Source organism: Lissotriton vulgaris, chromosome 11 (genome assembly GCF_964263255.1).
Source record: "Lissotriton vulgaris chromosome 11, aLisVul1.2, whole genome shotgun sequence".
Lineage (NCBI taxonomy): Eukaryota > Metazoa > Chordata > Amphibia > Caudata > Salamandridae > Lissotriton > Lissotriton vulgaris.
In genome coordinates, this window is record NC_141699.1 from 604,499,610 (window position 1) to 604,513,947 (window position 14,338).

Here is a 14,338-nt window from a genome sequence, read left to right on the forward strand (position 1 = left end):
ACATGCAGGATTTGGGTCCCTCTTGTGGTGCACATCGCTCTTTCTGCATATCTCGCCCTAATGTCAAGGTTTCGGTGTCTGCCACGTCTCCCAGCTGCCTGACTGGGCAGGCTTCACAGAAATATCAGTTTTACAGTTGCAAATGTACCGATGAAGCTTACGTATATATTTTGAGTGGATTACTTACTGTCATTGAATTGACAAACACCTCGGGGCAAATTCCCAGGAGTACTCATAATCATAACCATTTTCTCTCAGGAAACACGAAACATTTCCACACTACATAACTCTATGGCAAGATTCAAACTGGGGGGGGGGGGGCAGACCCCCCTTGGAGGGACCTCAAGTGATAGGGGGGGGATATTGGGAGGCAGGCTCTGGCCAAAAGAAGCATTATGTTGATAACGGTGCTTTGTTTTAAGCTGATAAAAATTAGCGACAATAAGATGCTCTGAAAGGGGCCATCACTAACCTCTTTTGTCATTTATATCAAAGCTGGGAGTAAGTGTCAAAAGGGAAGGGACTCCAAATATATTTCAAAACCCCCACCCTGCTTCTAATAATCATACTGTGGACGGACACTTGTACGCGTTAGTAAGGCCTGCCTTACCAGAATAGTCTGCTTGGCAATTATGCATTTGATTGCATTTTTAAAACAGTAACAGAACTTAACTGCAATAAATAAATAAGTCTAGACATATATTCAAACATTGCCAATTGAATAGAATAATTGGAAAAACTCAGAGGGGGACTCGATGTATTGTTTTCACCAGGGGAGGGGTTTAGAATTAAAATGTTTGAATACCACTTCTCTATGGGGTAAAAAAGCACAACACAGTGCCTAGGTGGTGCATTTAAACTTTAATAGATTGTTTCACAAAAAACTACAATCTGCTAGTAACGTCACAAGAACCCCTGTCCTATATGATGTTTTTGGTGACTTGTAAGCTCTTGCATGATTCAATGTCGTATTATAAAGGATGCTATAGCTACAAAAGCATATACATAAAGTGCATATTATACACTACCAAGAAGGATACTAAACCGTTCTATCTGCATGCTAAAAACAACAAATGGGAACTTAAGGACTATGCAATAAAATGTTCATGTTTTCAGTGATAAGCCTGGTTAGCACAGCACCATTAATCCTGGCCCACAGTAAAAAATGTAAGTTGCCGTACTCACCATTTGGTGGCCAACATTCACGTTAATGGGTGATAATGAGTTTGGCAAAATCTTGGCCGGTAGGTTGATGTTGGGTACAGGAAAGCGCTTGACTTAATTGTTACCTGAAAAAGTGAAACAAGAAAACATACTAATAAAAAGCAACTCAAAGGAAAACGATATTAAACATGTTTTATGGCTGTGATAGATTTGCGGACAGAGAGGATTGCAGTTTATTATATGGCGTGAATATAGGACCTCACCACGTAATAAACTCAAAGTCGGGGTCCTGTCAGGCTCGTATGTAACACCGTAGCTCAACAGTGGGTAGCTGTGGCTTCGAGCAGTCAAGCTTTGTCAAAGGAACAAGTTCAAAGCATTTAGAAGTACCAAACCAGTTGAATAAGAAACAGCACAAAAGAAATCCAACACCAATTTTTATAAATAGCTCTGATTTGTATAATATTTTAGACACCAAAAACAAATAAAATCCACCGGTGGGTCCTGGAGATATAAATTATTAAACAAATACTAAATCACTGCTTTTCATTCAAATCACAAACAAGCATTGGTAACTACGGGTGTTCGAGTTACTTGGAAAACCTTAGAATATTTTTGTTAAGTTGGGAACGACTACTCTTGCCCGGTCTGGGTGACCAACTCTGGCCGGAAGCAAGTCATAGGGGCCAATGAGGCTAGGTAGGACAGTCACCTTATAGTCACAACAGTCTCCAGCTCAGTCTAGGTTCTATGGTTGAATCGCCATAAACATCAATTGAGTGGTCCTGATCCATGGGATACAGGATGCTGAAGATGCTGAAGGGTGCTGAGAATGTCGATCTGATGATGGGGGTCTTCCTGGGGCCACCACTTGGTCTACGGACATGGTTGGGGTGACTTTGGCCAGAGGGGTTGATGTCCCTCGAAGTCTGGTTGAAGTTCAGCCAAAAACCAGTTGGCACTGGCATGCTGGTCTCAAAGTACATCAAAACTATTGGTTCTCCTTAACTGATGCTGGTGTCCGTCTTGGGTGACAAAACTACCATCCCATGACTCTCCTGTGTCCAGCAGACTCAGGTGTAACTTTTGAGTATCAAGAGTGGTCAGGAAATCTGGGTTATCAACTCACCAAAGTAGCTTCTTCAGCTTCTGTGGCCCTTTAGCTCTAACGGGGAGTCATCCAACTGACACTTGGAGTCACCCCTTCTGTCTGGAGCTCGGTGATGACCTTTACTCGAGCAGGGTACCACAAGCACAGTTCTCCCATTGCTAGCCCAAGGATCAGCAGGTGCAGTCCAGTCTTTGGAACAGTCTCTCTTTGTCCGGTCGAGGAAACAGTAGGGCAGTAGTTCTTCAGACCTCTCCAGTGCAGACGTGATATGAGGTCTGTGTGCAAGGGGTGCCAATATAAAGCCTAGAATTTGCCATCAGGGATGCAGTTACTACTGTGGCATATAGCTATCCCAGAATGCAATATTTTGCCATCTCCCAAGATGGCAGCACCCCTCAGTGTGTGGTGCTGGATAGCCCACCCTAGAGGTGTGGCCAACTAGGGACTACATACCCTTGGGAAAACTGGTTTGGCAACTATTTTCTCTCTCTGTCCCCGACAACAACCTGTCTAGTAGAACAAAAGAGTAGCCCCTCTTGTGTGTCTCCACCATTTGCCCTTCAAAGGCAGCCTCTCCTTTGAAGCTCACCTTTTGGACTCACACCCTGCTTGGTCTTCCTGCCAGGGAAAGGTAACACCTCTTCTCAAGCATACACTTTGTGTTTCTTTCTGAGAGGCATTCACACCTCCCCACAGGAGAGTAAAAGGCTGTTGTGTGGCCATCAGCAGTAAACAGTCACTCCAAAACCTTTGGGTTACAGAGCGGCAACTTTTTAAAGTAGACATTTACTTAAAAGTTACTGTATATTAGACTTTGGCATCAAGTCGGGAATAATGCAAGGATTCTTTTGATACATTGAAGTACCAACTTTAGTAGTCCCATTCCGATGTTAGCACAGAGAAGCTGTCAGTGTGTAACCCTGTACTCACCAATGCGGCTACTAGCCTTTCTACTGCAAAAACAACCCCCAAGAGGTACAGAACTGTACGACATGATGGACCTCATACCCCTACGTCTATGCTTACATACTCTTACAGGGGCCCTATGTTGGACAGGCGTTTACTTGCATATCTCGGTCCAATCTATTATGTGAAGCCGGGGCCAAAAGAGGGGGGAGGGAGTGGCACAGCTGTTGTGCAGTATGGAACTCTTCCTAAAGCTATGTAGACACGAGCATGTACTCCTGTAGTGATTCTCTTTATATCTGTGGATAATGTATAGATTTTTGTCTTCGCTTTCACTCGGACAATCCAGATATCAGTATGGGAGTGGCATGGTTGTAAATGTGAAACTTAGTGTGTACTTTATACTCTTGCCAATGTGGATGTTTAGGTTTACACCAAATAAAAATATTCAAACGAGAGCAGCCTAGTTGTAGAAAAACAGAAGGGTATACTGGTCCTGTTATCAGCCTTGCAACATCCCTCATGATACTGCAGTCGCCTTATGACCTAACACACCCATCCTCCTGCAGGCACTGCTTTCAGAAACACCATAAATAAGCAACATACGAATGACTCAATGATGCACAGATTCTGCAGCCCACACAAGAACCCACAATGCAACTGAGGGAAAAGTGGGGACAGAAGGAGCTTTTTAAAAAAAACAGGTATCAGAAATGGTGTGAAAATCAGTGGCACGCTGAACATAATTCAAGAAGAGTGCAGTCATGAAGACAAAATGGATGCCATGCATAGGTAGTTACTATCCTTCATGGTTTCAAATCACTCTAGAAGTATATTTAGGTAGAGGGATCTTACTAAGTCCTTAGCATGTTGCAGCTTTTGAAACGCAGCGAGGAAAGCGGAAAAGGTGTGGTGCAAAAACAACATGATAAATAACATGTAACAATACTGAGCCCGAGTAAAATCTGCTGTGAAGCCCCTGAAAATTACAAACATATATGGTAGCAAGAACAGCAAACAGACACAAGCAAAATAAAGTTAAGGCATATAGTTCGTAAAAATAATAGGCCAATTTCAGTGAGGTAGACAGTGTGACTGAAATGTACATTGAAGTCAATAGTTCACTGTTACAATACTGAAAACTATTTTATAGAGAAGATCAGTTAAGACCAAAAAGTCAACCCACAACCATCACAACACAAATTTAATGAAATGATCTTTAGACCGGGGATCCCATAGTTCCACTTCACACGTGAATCAATGCTGTCATCTGTAGTTGAGCTAAAAAAAAACATTATGACAAATTCTCTGCACTGTTCAGTATACGATTTTAAAATATGTCTTTAGGACAATATATAGTAGCAACAAACCGAAAGGAAGTTGGTTCTGGCCACTATGGCAATACCTACATTAGATACAAGCTAGCCCAAAAATAATAGCACTGTGGCAAATGTGTTGTAAAAAACTGGAATTAACAGTTTGTACCCTGTGTCTTGAATACTAGCACAGACACTGGGATACTACACAACTTTCAATCAGAATGCCTCCTTGCCCATGATTCATAAAGGGCACTCTTGCCAACAAATGATGAAGTGAGATAACGGGTGGTATTGGGTTGGTATGTTGGTGACTTTTGTTGGATCGCTAAGTAAATACACTTGCGTTCAAACAGACTCATCAGAAGGGCCGCATTAAATCAGGGATCAGGATTAAACCATGTATGCACTAGACTCTAGATTCTGGACTCCAAGTCAGGTATCCAAAATTCAAGTTAGGTCTCAAATGGCAGGTATGCTCTTTGAGAAATAAAAATGTGTTCTTGCTCCATAGAAAGGACTAGCCAAACCAGAACTGTTAAGTAGAAATCTAGACTTTGTGGGCACTGAAAACCCTTCAAATCCTACACCCCAAAAGTCACCTCAATACCATGTCCAGAGGTGGGTGGATCAGAGAAGGTTTTAAATCTCAAATGTATTTAATAATTTAACCCAAGATAAGATACAGGACAGCATATTAAAAATAAAGTAAAATAAGGAAGAACAGACTCAATGAGCTCTAGGGTGGAATTAGAAAATTTAGAAAGATCTATTTAAACAATTCAAAAGTTATATTATAGAAAATGTAAGTGCAGATGCATAAAGCCATTGCCATGAAAGCACTCAGCAAAAGGACAAAACAGAATCATAGGCAAAATCACGAATATTCAAAGTCCTAAATGAGCTGCAAAATCAGCAAGCAATCTGACACAATCCCCAGCAGCATCGGAAACTTATCACACTCATCCCAAATTTGAGGGTTTATAGAGGAAATGTTCTCATAAAACATCAATCAATCAGTAGATGTGTTGCACACTACTTGACACCCGTGGGGGTATCTAGGCAGGATCCAGTTGATTAGCCAAATAGCCAGGTCTTCCGGGAGTTTCGTAACTCTGGAAGCGATACGACGTCCATAGATGAAAGGGTAGCTCGTTCCATGTCTTCACTGCTAAGTAGGAAAAGGAGCAACCTCTGCATCTGCTGCGTTAGATGCAGGGGGTAAAGGCTAGAGAGAGGTACGAGGAGCAGAGGTGTATGGTGGACTGGTGGAAGTTCAGACGGTGGTTTAAGTAGACGGGTCCACAGTTGTGTAGGGCCTTGTATGCATGGGTCAAGAGCTTGAGCTGGCATCCCTTCTGTACAGGAAGCCAGTGGAGTTCCCTCCGGTCCAGGACGAGTCTGGTTGAGGAATTCTGTATGGTCTGTAGATGTCGGAATACGTGAGCTGCAATTCCAAAGTAGAGAGAGTTGACGCAGTCCAGTCAGCTGGAGGTGAGGGCCTGAGTGATGGTGCATCTTGAGCTTTTAGGTAGTTATTTTAATATCTTACATGCAGAAGATAGAGAAGGAGGAGGAGGTGACTGGGTTAACCCGAGTCATAATGGTTAGCTTGATGCAAGAATAATGCCTAGTATCCCCTAGCGTGGTCAGTGGGGGTAGGAGTACCACCAGGATGAGACCCATAGGGAGCTTGTGTTTCCAAAAATCAGTACTGCGGTCTTATCCGTGTTGAGCTTTAGGCAGGGGAAATTTGTCATGCAGTTGTGGAAGTTGGTCTTGGGGCTGTCTTCACAGAGGAAGAGGATGAGTTGTGTGTTGTCAACGTAGAATATGATGCTGAGACCGTGGGTTTTAACAATGCTGGCCAGATACAGAATATAAGTGTTGAAGAAGGTGGAGTTGAACGAGGATCCTTTGGGCACTTCACAGATGATTTCCCTGGGTTCGAAGATAAAGTGGGGGAGACAGACTTTTTGCATTCTTCTGGCGAGGAGAGATGTGATGCATCTAAGAGCGACTCCTTGGATGCCTATGTTGTGCAGCCCCGTGATGTGTGTGGTGGGAGATCATATCAAAGGCTGGCAAGAGGGCTAGGAGGATCCGAGCCACAGTATCTCCTCAGTCGAGTAGGGCTCAATGTCGTCGGTAGTCGCGATGAGTGCTGCCTCTGTGCTGTGGTTAATGTGGAATCCAGATTGGTAGGAGTTGAGTAGGAGGTTCTGTTCCAGATGTGAGGAGAGCTGCTGGTTGATGGCTTTTTCTAATACTTTGGCCTAGAACGGGAGCAGGGAAATCGGACGCTAGTTGTTGATTTCCCTGGGGTCTGCCAATGGTTTCTTCAGCAAGGCATTGACTTGCATGTTTCCAGTCCCCAGGGAATGAGGCAGTGGCAATTGAGGTGTTAAACAAAGTGATGAGTATGTGCATGATTCTGGCTTCGCCTAGATTGAAGATGTGGTGAACGCATAGGTTGGTTGGGGCCCCTAAGTGGACCGATGTCTGTGGGGGTTGCAGGATCACTGTGTTGATTGAAGAAGTAGGTGGCCTTGGGCTGGGGTTTGAAGTTTCTGTAGTTGTAGGAGATCTTGTCGTGTGAGGGAGTAATGTGGTTTCGTGCAGCTCAAGGGTGGGAGAATTCTTTGACTATGTTAAAGAGTCCTTGCTGTTACTGGAGCTTGATTCAATGCATAAGTCTAAGGCCTTTTTCTACGAATCTCTCAACTGTGTGGTAGAGGTTGAAATTATCTTGAAGGCGGTCTTGTCAGCCGTGTCCTTGCTGGTCCACCATCTTCTTTCCTGTTGTTTATAGTGTTGTTTGGCAGTTCTCAGGTCTTCGGTGTATCAGCTAGCCAGCTTGGTGAACCTTGTGCGGGCGTTGTTACCGATGGGAGCGACACTGACGGTGCATGAAAACAGGAGATTCATCATGGCGTGAGTAAAAGAATTTAATTTCAACAAATCAGAGTATAGAAATTTTGAGCATCCTACTATCTTACCATGTAAGCACTACCCCACCACATCAATATTGATTCAGCCCCCTCCATGCTAATGCCATTTTGAAGATAGCAGAACAAACTAGTTCCACAACAACAGTGAACTATTGTGAATGAATGCAATACAGTGAGGAAGCATAAGAAACCTTAAAAGTAGAAAAATCACTAAGCCGATGATAGAGAGATTTCTACTAGAACAACATAATTTGGAAATAAACAAATATGACTTGAATGAATACATGCAGCTGAAATAATAAACAGTGAATGTGTTCTGATTACACCTCTGAGTATGTTAGAACAACTTTAGAAGAGGGAGGGAACACTGCCATAATTTTGTTAGATCTCTCGGCAGCATTCAACACCGTTTACCATGAACTCCTTATTAATCGTCTGTTTGAGTTAGGAGTCAGGGGCACTGCCCTTAAGTTCCTTAGATCCTTTCTTACTGACAGAGTTCAGTTCGTGGAATTTAACAGCCACAGGTCAACATCTTTTACTCTACCCTAATGTGTACCGCAAGGATCGGCACTGAACCCCACTCTTTTTAATCTCTACGTTACTCCTCTAGCCTCACTGATCAAAAGTTTAGGTTAATCAGTTGTCTCATATTCTGACGACACCCAGTTCGTAGTGTCGGTCACAGAAGATCTTAACAGAACTGCAGAAAGCTTTCACGACTGCATGTTACAGCTTGGGAGTTGGATGTCCAACAGTTGTCTGAAATTAAATTCAGACAAAACAGAGGTGCTACTTTTTGGCAATCACCCATCATTTTGTTCTCCCAAATGGTGGCCTCAGGAAATGGGTGCTCTCCCAATTCCTGTGCTCAAAGTGAAAAATTTGGGAGTCCAATTTGATGAAAAGCTTTCCTTTGTGGGACACGCTAATGCCATCACCTCTTCGTGTTTCTTTATGTTCAAATCACTAAGGTACGTTTTTCCCTTCATTCCTTTGGACCTACGCAAAGCAGTGATCACTGCACTAGTCTTTTCTAAAATAGACTTTTGTAATGGCCTTTTCTTCATATGAAAGCTCTGCATAAGCTCCAAATGGTCCAAAATGCAGTGGCCAGACTGCTTCTAGGGATACCAAAACATCAGTCAGTCTCACAATCTCTCCCCTTACTTTACTGGCTCCGGTAAGAAAGCGGGTAATGTTCAAGTCTCTGTGCATAGCTTTTAAGGCCCTTCATCTTGATGTCCCAGAATCCATCAGACAGCTCTTTCAACGAAACGCCCATTCTAGGACTTTAAGATCTTCCTCCCAAGCCAATTTGGTTGTACCTCAAATTAAGAGAGTCACTTGGGGAGGCAAGAGTTTTGCAGTGGCTACTGCCAAACTTTGGAACTCGATGCCTCTTAAATTAAAAACCACAAAAAAACTGTCTAACTTTCGTAAGGTTCTTAAAATATGGCTGTTTAATAATTAGAACAGCACTTATATTGTTTTCCTTTGGTCTACAAGTGATGCCTGGTTTAATTTATAACCCTTTCTTACCTACTGGGAGTCAGTGCCTAGACACCTATGGGTAGTAGTGCACTTTAGAAATCTTAAATTCATTTCATTTCAGGATACGTCATCCATTTTGAACATGATGGTAATCAGGCCTAGTTAGCATAAGACAAGAAAATGCACTTTAAAAGTGACAGCAAAACATTTCAAAGGCAATCAAATAATATATGGACACATATAAATTCAAATATAGATCCATATTATGCTCATTGTTAATGACACACACGTTTTTATAAATGCATAAACACCTCTACAAACCTGAACTGGCAGAGCCACTCTAATGTCAATCTTCTCTTTGCCAAACTGAAAAAAATCTGGTTTTCCTGTTGTGACACTACCACATTTCTAGATAGCTCAGTGAACTGAATGTGCAGTTTAAAACTGTTGCAGCAGCAGATATATTAGTGTACCCTGATTATAACTGTTTTATGCACACTTCAATTCATACCGTAAAATGCCTGCAACCGAATTATTTTCCGGGGAAAAGCATTCCTCGATGTGCCCGAGTCACATGCTTTTTCACATTATAGTTCTTGAGCTTTTTAAAATGTCATCCTCACTTCACACTTTGCCTTCAGACAAATACATGCAAGGTTCTGTTTTTATCAAAGCTGAGAATTATTTGAAATAAGGTTGACAATGTACCTTACCACAACCCGTTACTGTAAGAGTGCACTAAGAGCCTATGAAAAGTCTGACGCAGAAGAGTGTTTTCCCTGTACATTATTTAGGTCAAAGCCTAGTTTGCAAACGGCATCTTGGGGGCATTTGAAAAGCTTCCCTGGGAATGCATTCAGTCTATTGCTTATCATTGGCTGTGGGGTTAGTAACTCACATGTACCTTACCACAACCCGTTACTGTAAGAGTGCACTAAGAGCCTATGAAAAGTCTGACGCAGAAGAGTGTTTTCCCTGTACATTATTTAGGTCAAAGCCTAGTTTGCAAACGGCATCTTGGGGGCATTTGAAAAGCTTCCCTGGGAATGCATTCAGTCTATTGCTTATCATTGGCTGTGGGGTTAGTAACTCACATTTTCTGACTTTCTATTTGCTGCCTTTATTTTTTTGGGGCTTTCCAGCTTGAGGTCATCCCATCCCGTGCCCAAACCATATTTACTGTATTATTCCACCAGTACTGAATTTCGGTAAACAGGTCTTTAAATCTTGTTCCTATCTTATCACATTTGCTGTGCATTGAAAGAGAGAGGTCAAATGTCAGGCTCTGTTTCCTAGGGAGCTTGGTGTTTACTTTGCTTTCTCTGACTTCAAAGTGAGAAGATTTATGAGACAATCATGCAGGGTACTTGGGTCTGCTGTAAAATGTTATTTTTTTCTAGCACAACACAAAGTTAAAATGTCTGTAATTGAACACTGCAGATATTTCTGAATATGGAAAGCACATATGAAGCACATTTTGGGTAACTATTTTGTCTGGTGGAAATACATATTTTAATATAATCAAAACAAATCAATACACTAGGTGATGACATTTCCACTAAAGCCAGTATGCTACCATACCATTGATACTCCACTTTACCCTACTCCACTCTACACCACGCCAAGCCACTGCAGTCTACTCTGCACCACTCCACACTGCACTCTGCTCTGTACTACTCCACTATGTCTCTCTGTTCTGCACCACTGTACTCTATGCCAATGAACTCTCACCCACGCCACTCTACTATACACAACTGAACTCTTCACAACTGCACTCTACACCACTCCACTCGGGACCATTCTACTCAATGCCATTGCATTCTACGCCACTGCACTCTACCCTGTACCCTCCACTCTGCACCACTGTACTCTATGCCACTGTACTCTACAGAGCACCACACCAATCTATACTGAAACAATCTACTCTATGCCACTGCAATCTGCACCAATGCACTCTGTGTAGGAGAGTAGGGTCTGCTATCCTATGGTCACTCCAAATTTTTGCTTTTTGCTTCACTGGTTTTCGACTTACTGAGGCTGTGGGCCTGCTAATCAGACCCCCAGCCTGCTGTTCTCTCTCTAAATTCGTAATACATGTGCTATAGGTACATACCACAATTGGAAATGGACTCCTTGTCAGCCCCTGTACCATGCACTATAGGTGCTCAGGGCATAGGTGCCACCAAGGCCTACCAGGGGCTGCAGCATATCTTTTGCCACCCCTGGCTGGTTCTTAAATTGACACAACTGGCTGATCACTCAGCTGGGGCAAGTGGGTGTAATCACCCCTTGCTTAGATATAGTATACCTATATCTAAACCTTTATCTGGACACATATAAACCTGTGAGCCACTCCTATGGAAGGCCTTATCAATCCTGGGGGCAGAGTGCGTGGTTTAATGTGAGATGGAGCTCTGGCATGAGCTGAGCCTGTCTGCAGCTGTCGGGAACAACTCCCTAAGCTGATCCGGGATAATGCCATACCATATACTATTAAGTGCCTGATAATCCTCGCGGTTATATAGCAACTTTGGTTTGGCTTTATCAAAACATGTTGTGTAAGGTGTCATACGATTTGGAATACTATCCCCTCGACAGTTCTGTCGACAGGGATAGCATTCCACCCCTCTAGAGGGAGAAGACATGTTACTTTGCTAAAATGCGGTTGATTTTTAAAAGAGCCTCAGATCCACAAAATGGATGCCTCTGCCACAGTCACGGGTCTGACCTCCTGCTGCTGACCGAAACTCAGCAGAGGAGGCCTGGACAAAGGGTTTCCTGTCGCAGGGTGGTGTTACACCACCCCAGACAGGAGATAGTGGATTGTAGAGGGAGGTTTGAAAGAAACCAGACACTGCCTGGGGAGCACAAGGCTGCCCCTTGCATAATCCGGCCAAACCGGTTCTGGGGCACACCAGCCCCTGTCCCAGTGCGGCCTGGATCAAAGGAAAGGGGTGTATCCACCCCCTTCCTGGGTCCCACCCATAGGAGGGGACCTAGCAGGTAATCCAGCCCCCTAGATTGGTATAAGAATGGGAGCAGTGCCAAAGCACTCAGATTATCCCGACGAAACATTTGAAATGAAACTCTGGACTCTTTGACATCCTACTCCACGTAGAAGACTGAAGAATCTCCCTTGTGGTCAAGGAGTGACCACCCTGTGCAAACAGGCACCATCCAGCACCTCGACCCTTGCTTTGTTGCAGTTCCCGCCGGAACTCGAGCGACAGAGATCGACGAGATCAAGCTTGCCTGCCTTCCTACAGCCGGATCCACAGTCCCTGCAGAGCTGAGACCCGTGGAGGCGACCGGAAGTGTGGGGCACGACATCTTGAAAAGGCCACGAGACGCTGACCGTGCAGCCCACGAGTGATCCTCGAAGCTGTACACCGGGGTCTGAGAAGCCCCAACCCTGAGCCACTCTTGTATCGAAGCTCACCCCTCTACACTCGACGAGTGCTGCGTGGGGCCCTTCTGCTTACTTTGGCTCGACGCGTTGGCCCGGTCACTTGCCAGCTGGCTTGTGGCCCCTGTGCCGACGAAAACCTAAAACCGACTTGCGATTCTGGTTGCCCCAGACTTGCACCAGCTCCGCTGAAAAGGAGCCCCCGCTCTGACCCTTCTGGTCCGAGTGAGAAGCAATCCCCCGGTCCTGCGTGGATTGCTCTTGCCAAGTGTTGTTTGCTCCAATCTTGAAGCCGACTGCGCTGACAGTGAGAGCCGGCGTGGGACAGATCGTGACCTGCTCCTGGACGTCGCAGATGCCCCAGAGCCCACGTGACAGCGGAGAGAAGCTCCTCGACGACCACCTGATGGCGCCCGACATTGCCTGGTTCCGTCCTGGTTCCACCCTGGTCACTGCTGAGTGACCCAGACTCTGTCCCCTCTGCTTTCAGGTACTTTTCTACTCCGATCCACCCTTGGATCCCACCGGACACTTCTCCTTCCCATCGCCTGCAGCATCTTCAGCTCCAAGCACCAAGAGCCTGCGTGTCAAAACCCGACGCCACTTCGACCCTATGCACCCGCTTCCTGTGGGTGAGGTAACATTGCAACGCCGGTCTTCCCACACTAGTACACACCTCTAGGGTCTGTGTCTAAAGTTTTGTTCCTCTAGGTTCAGCGGAAGTGTCCTTAAACTCTATTTGTGTAACTTTTACGCACCATGCAAGCTGCACTTTACGTGCTGCACCCGAATCCTGCGGGCTTTTCCCGACTTCAGCATTGCTAGTCCAGACTGCTCCCAGCGATTCTCTAGGCCCTAGGCCTAACCACTGTTCGATTGGTATCTCTTATACCACTTTTTTAATATATGGTTTGAGTGGCCACCCGCTGTCATCCATAATTGTGCAACTTTGTATGTTATACTGTGCTTTTGATTTAACGCTTGTGCCCCTTTGCTCATAAAGAGTACTGGGGATTGTTTTAGAAATAAATACATATATTTTTATAATATATACTTGTTTGGTGTCCTTTCATTTGATATTACATGATTGTATGTGGTAAAACAGCTCGCTTAACACGACCTCTTGAGTTAAGCCTTTCAGGCTACTTAGTCTATGCCTCCCTTAAGATAGCTTGTCTAATAAGGTTGACTTACAACCAGACACCATAAGGGATTGTTTGGACTGATACAAGGTGGTTCGAAAATTGGAAACATCATATATCAGGCCAACTTCTCACACTCTGCACCACTCTATTTTACTCCAGAGCTCTCTACTCAAACCACTGCACTCTATGCCAATGCACTCTACATCACTTTACTCAAAACAAATGCACTCTGCACCAATCTACTCTGCGCCACTGCACTCTATGCAACTTTACTCTAAACCATTGTACTCTAGGCCACTTCTCTCTATGTCGCTCTACTCTACGCCACTGCACTCTATGCCAATGCCGTCTATGTCACTCTACTATACACAACTGCACTCTCTGACAGTCTACTCTGCAACGTTGCACTTTCTACCACTGAACTCAATGCCACTACACTCTACTCAAAAGACACCCAGTTGATGGACAGAATGCAGAAAAAATCAAAACATCCCCCCAGTCAAGACATCTGGGTTAAATCCATAATTCTTTTGCTCACCATGCCACCCCAGTTTAGAATTGGCCATATGCAAATCAGTCTTGACCATGAGCCTCAGGGAAACAGTCCAGCCCAAACTGCCAGGCCAGGTCCTCCCTGGACTGGAAGCAAGCATCCTAGGACCGTTTTCTGGGTTTTACCTCTCATCAGCAGGATAGCTTGAATCCAGTGGCACAGGGAGCCCGGGACCCATGTCGGAGCATACCCGGCACACTTAGGGTGAGAAAGCAAAAGACACACAGTTGATGGGTGGCTTTGTTCTGGGTTCTGTTCATCAATTGTTCTTTTTGCATTTGTCACCCCGAGT

General features: G+C 44.4%; 1 protein-coding gene across 6 annotated transcripts in view; it reads right to left on the reverse strand.

Annotated features, from left to right (window-relative positions):
- Window positions 1-14,338, reverse strand: part of TFDP2 (transcription factor Dp-2) — a 631,051-nt gene that overhangs the window by 540,730 nt on the left and 75,983 nt on the right. For all 6 annotated transcript variants that reach the window (XM_086943706.1, XM_086943705.1, XM_086943703.1 and 3 more), the window contains exon 2: window positions 1,186-1,289. In XM_086943706.1, the coding sequence (XP_086799832.1) occupies window positions 1,186-1,188 (3 nt within the window). In that variant the 5' untranslated portion in view covers window positions 1,189-1,289. The remainder of the gene's footprint in view (window positions 1-1,185; window positions 1,290-14,338) is intronic.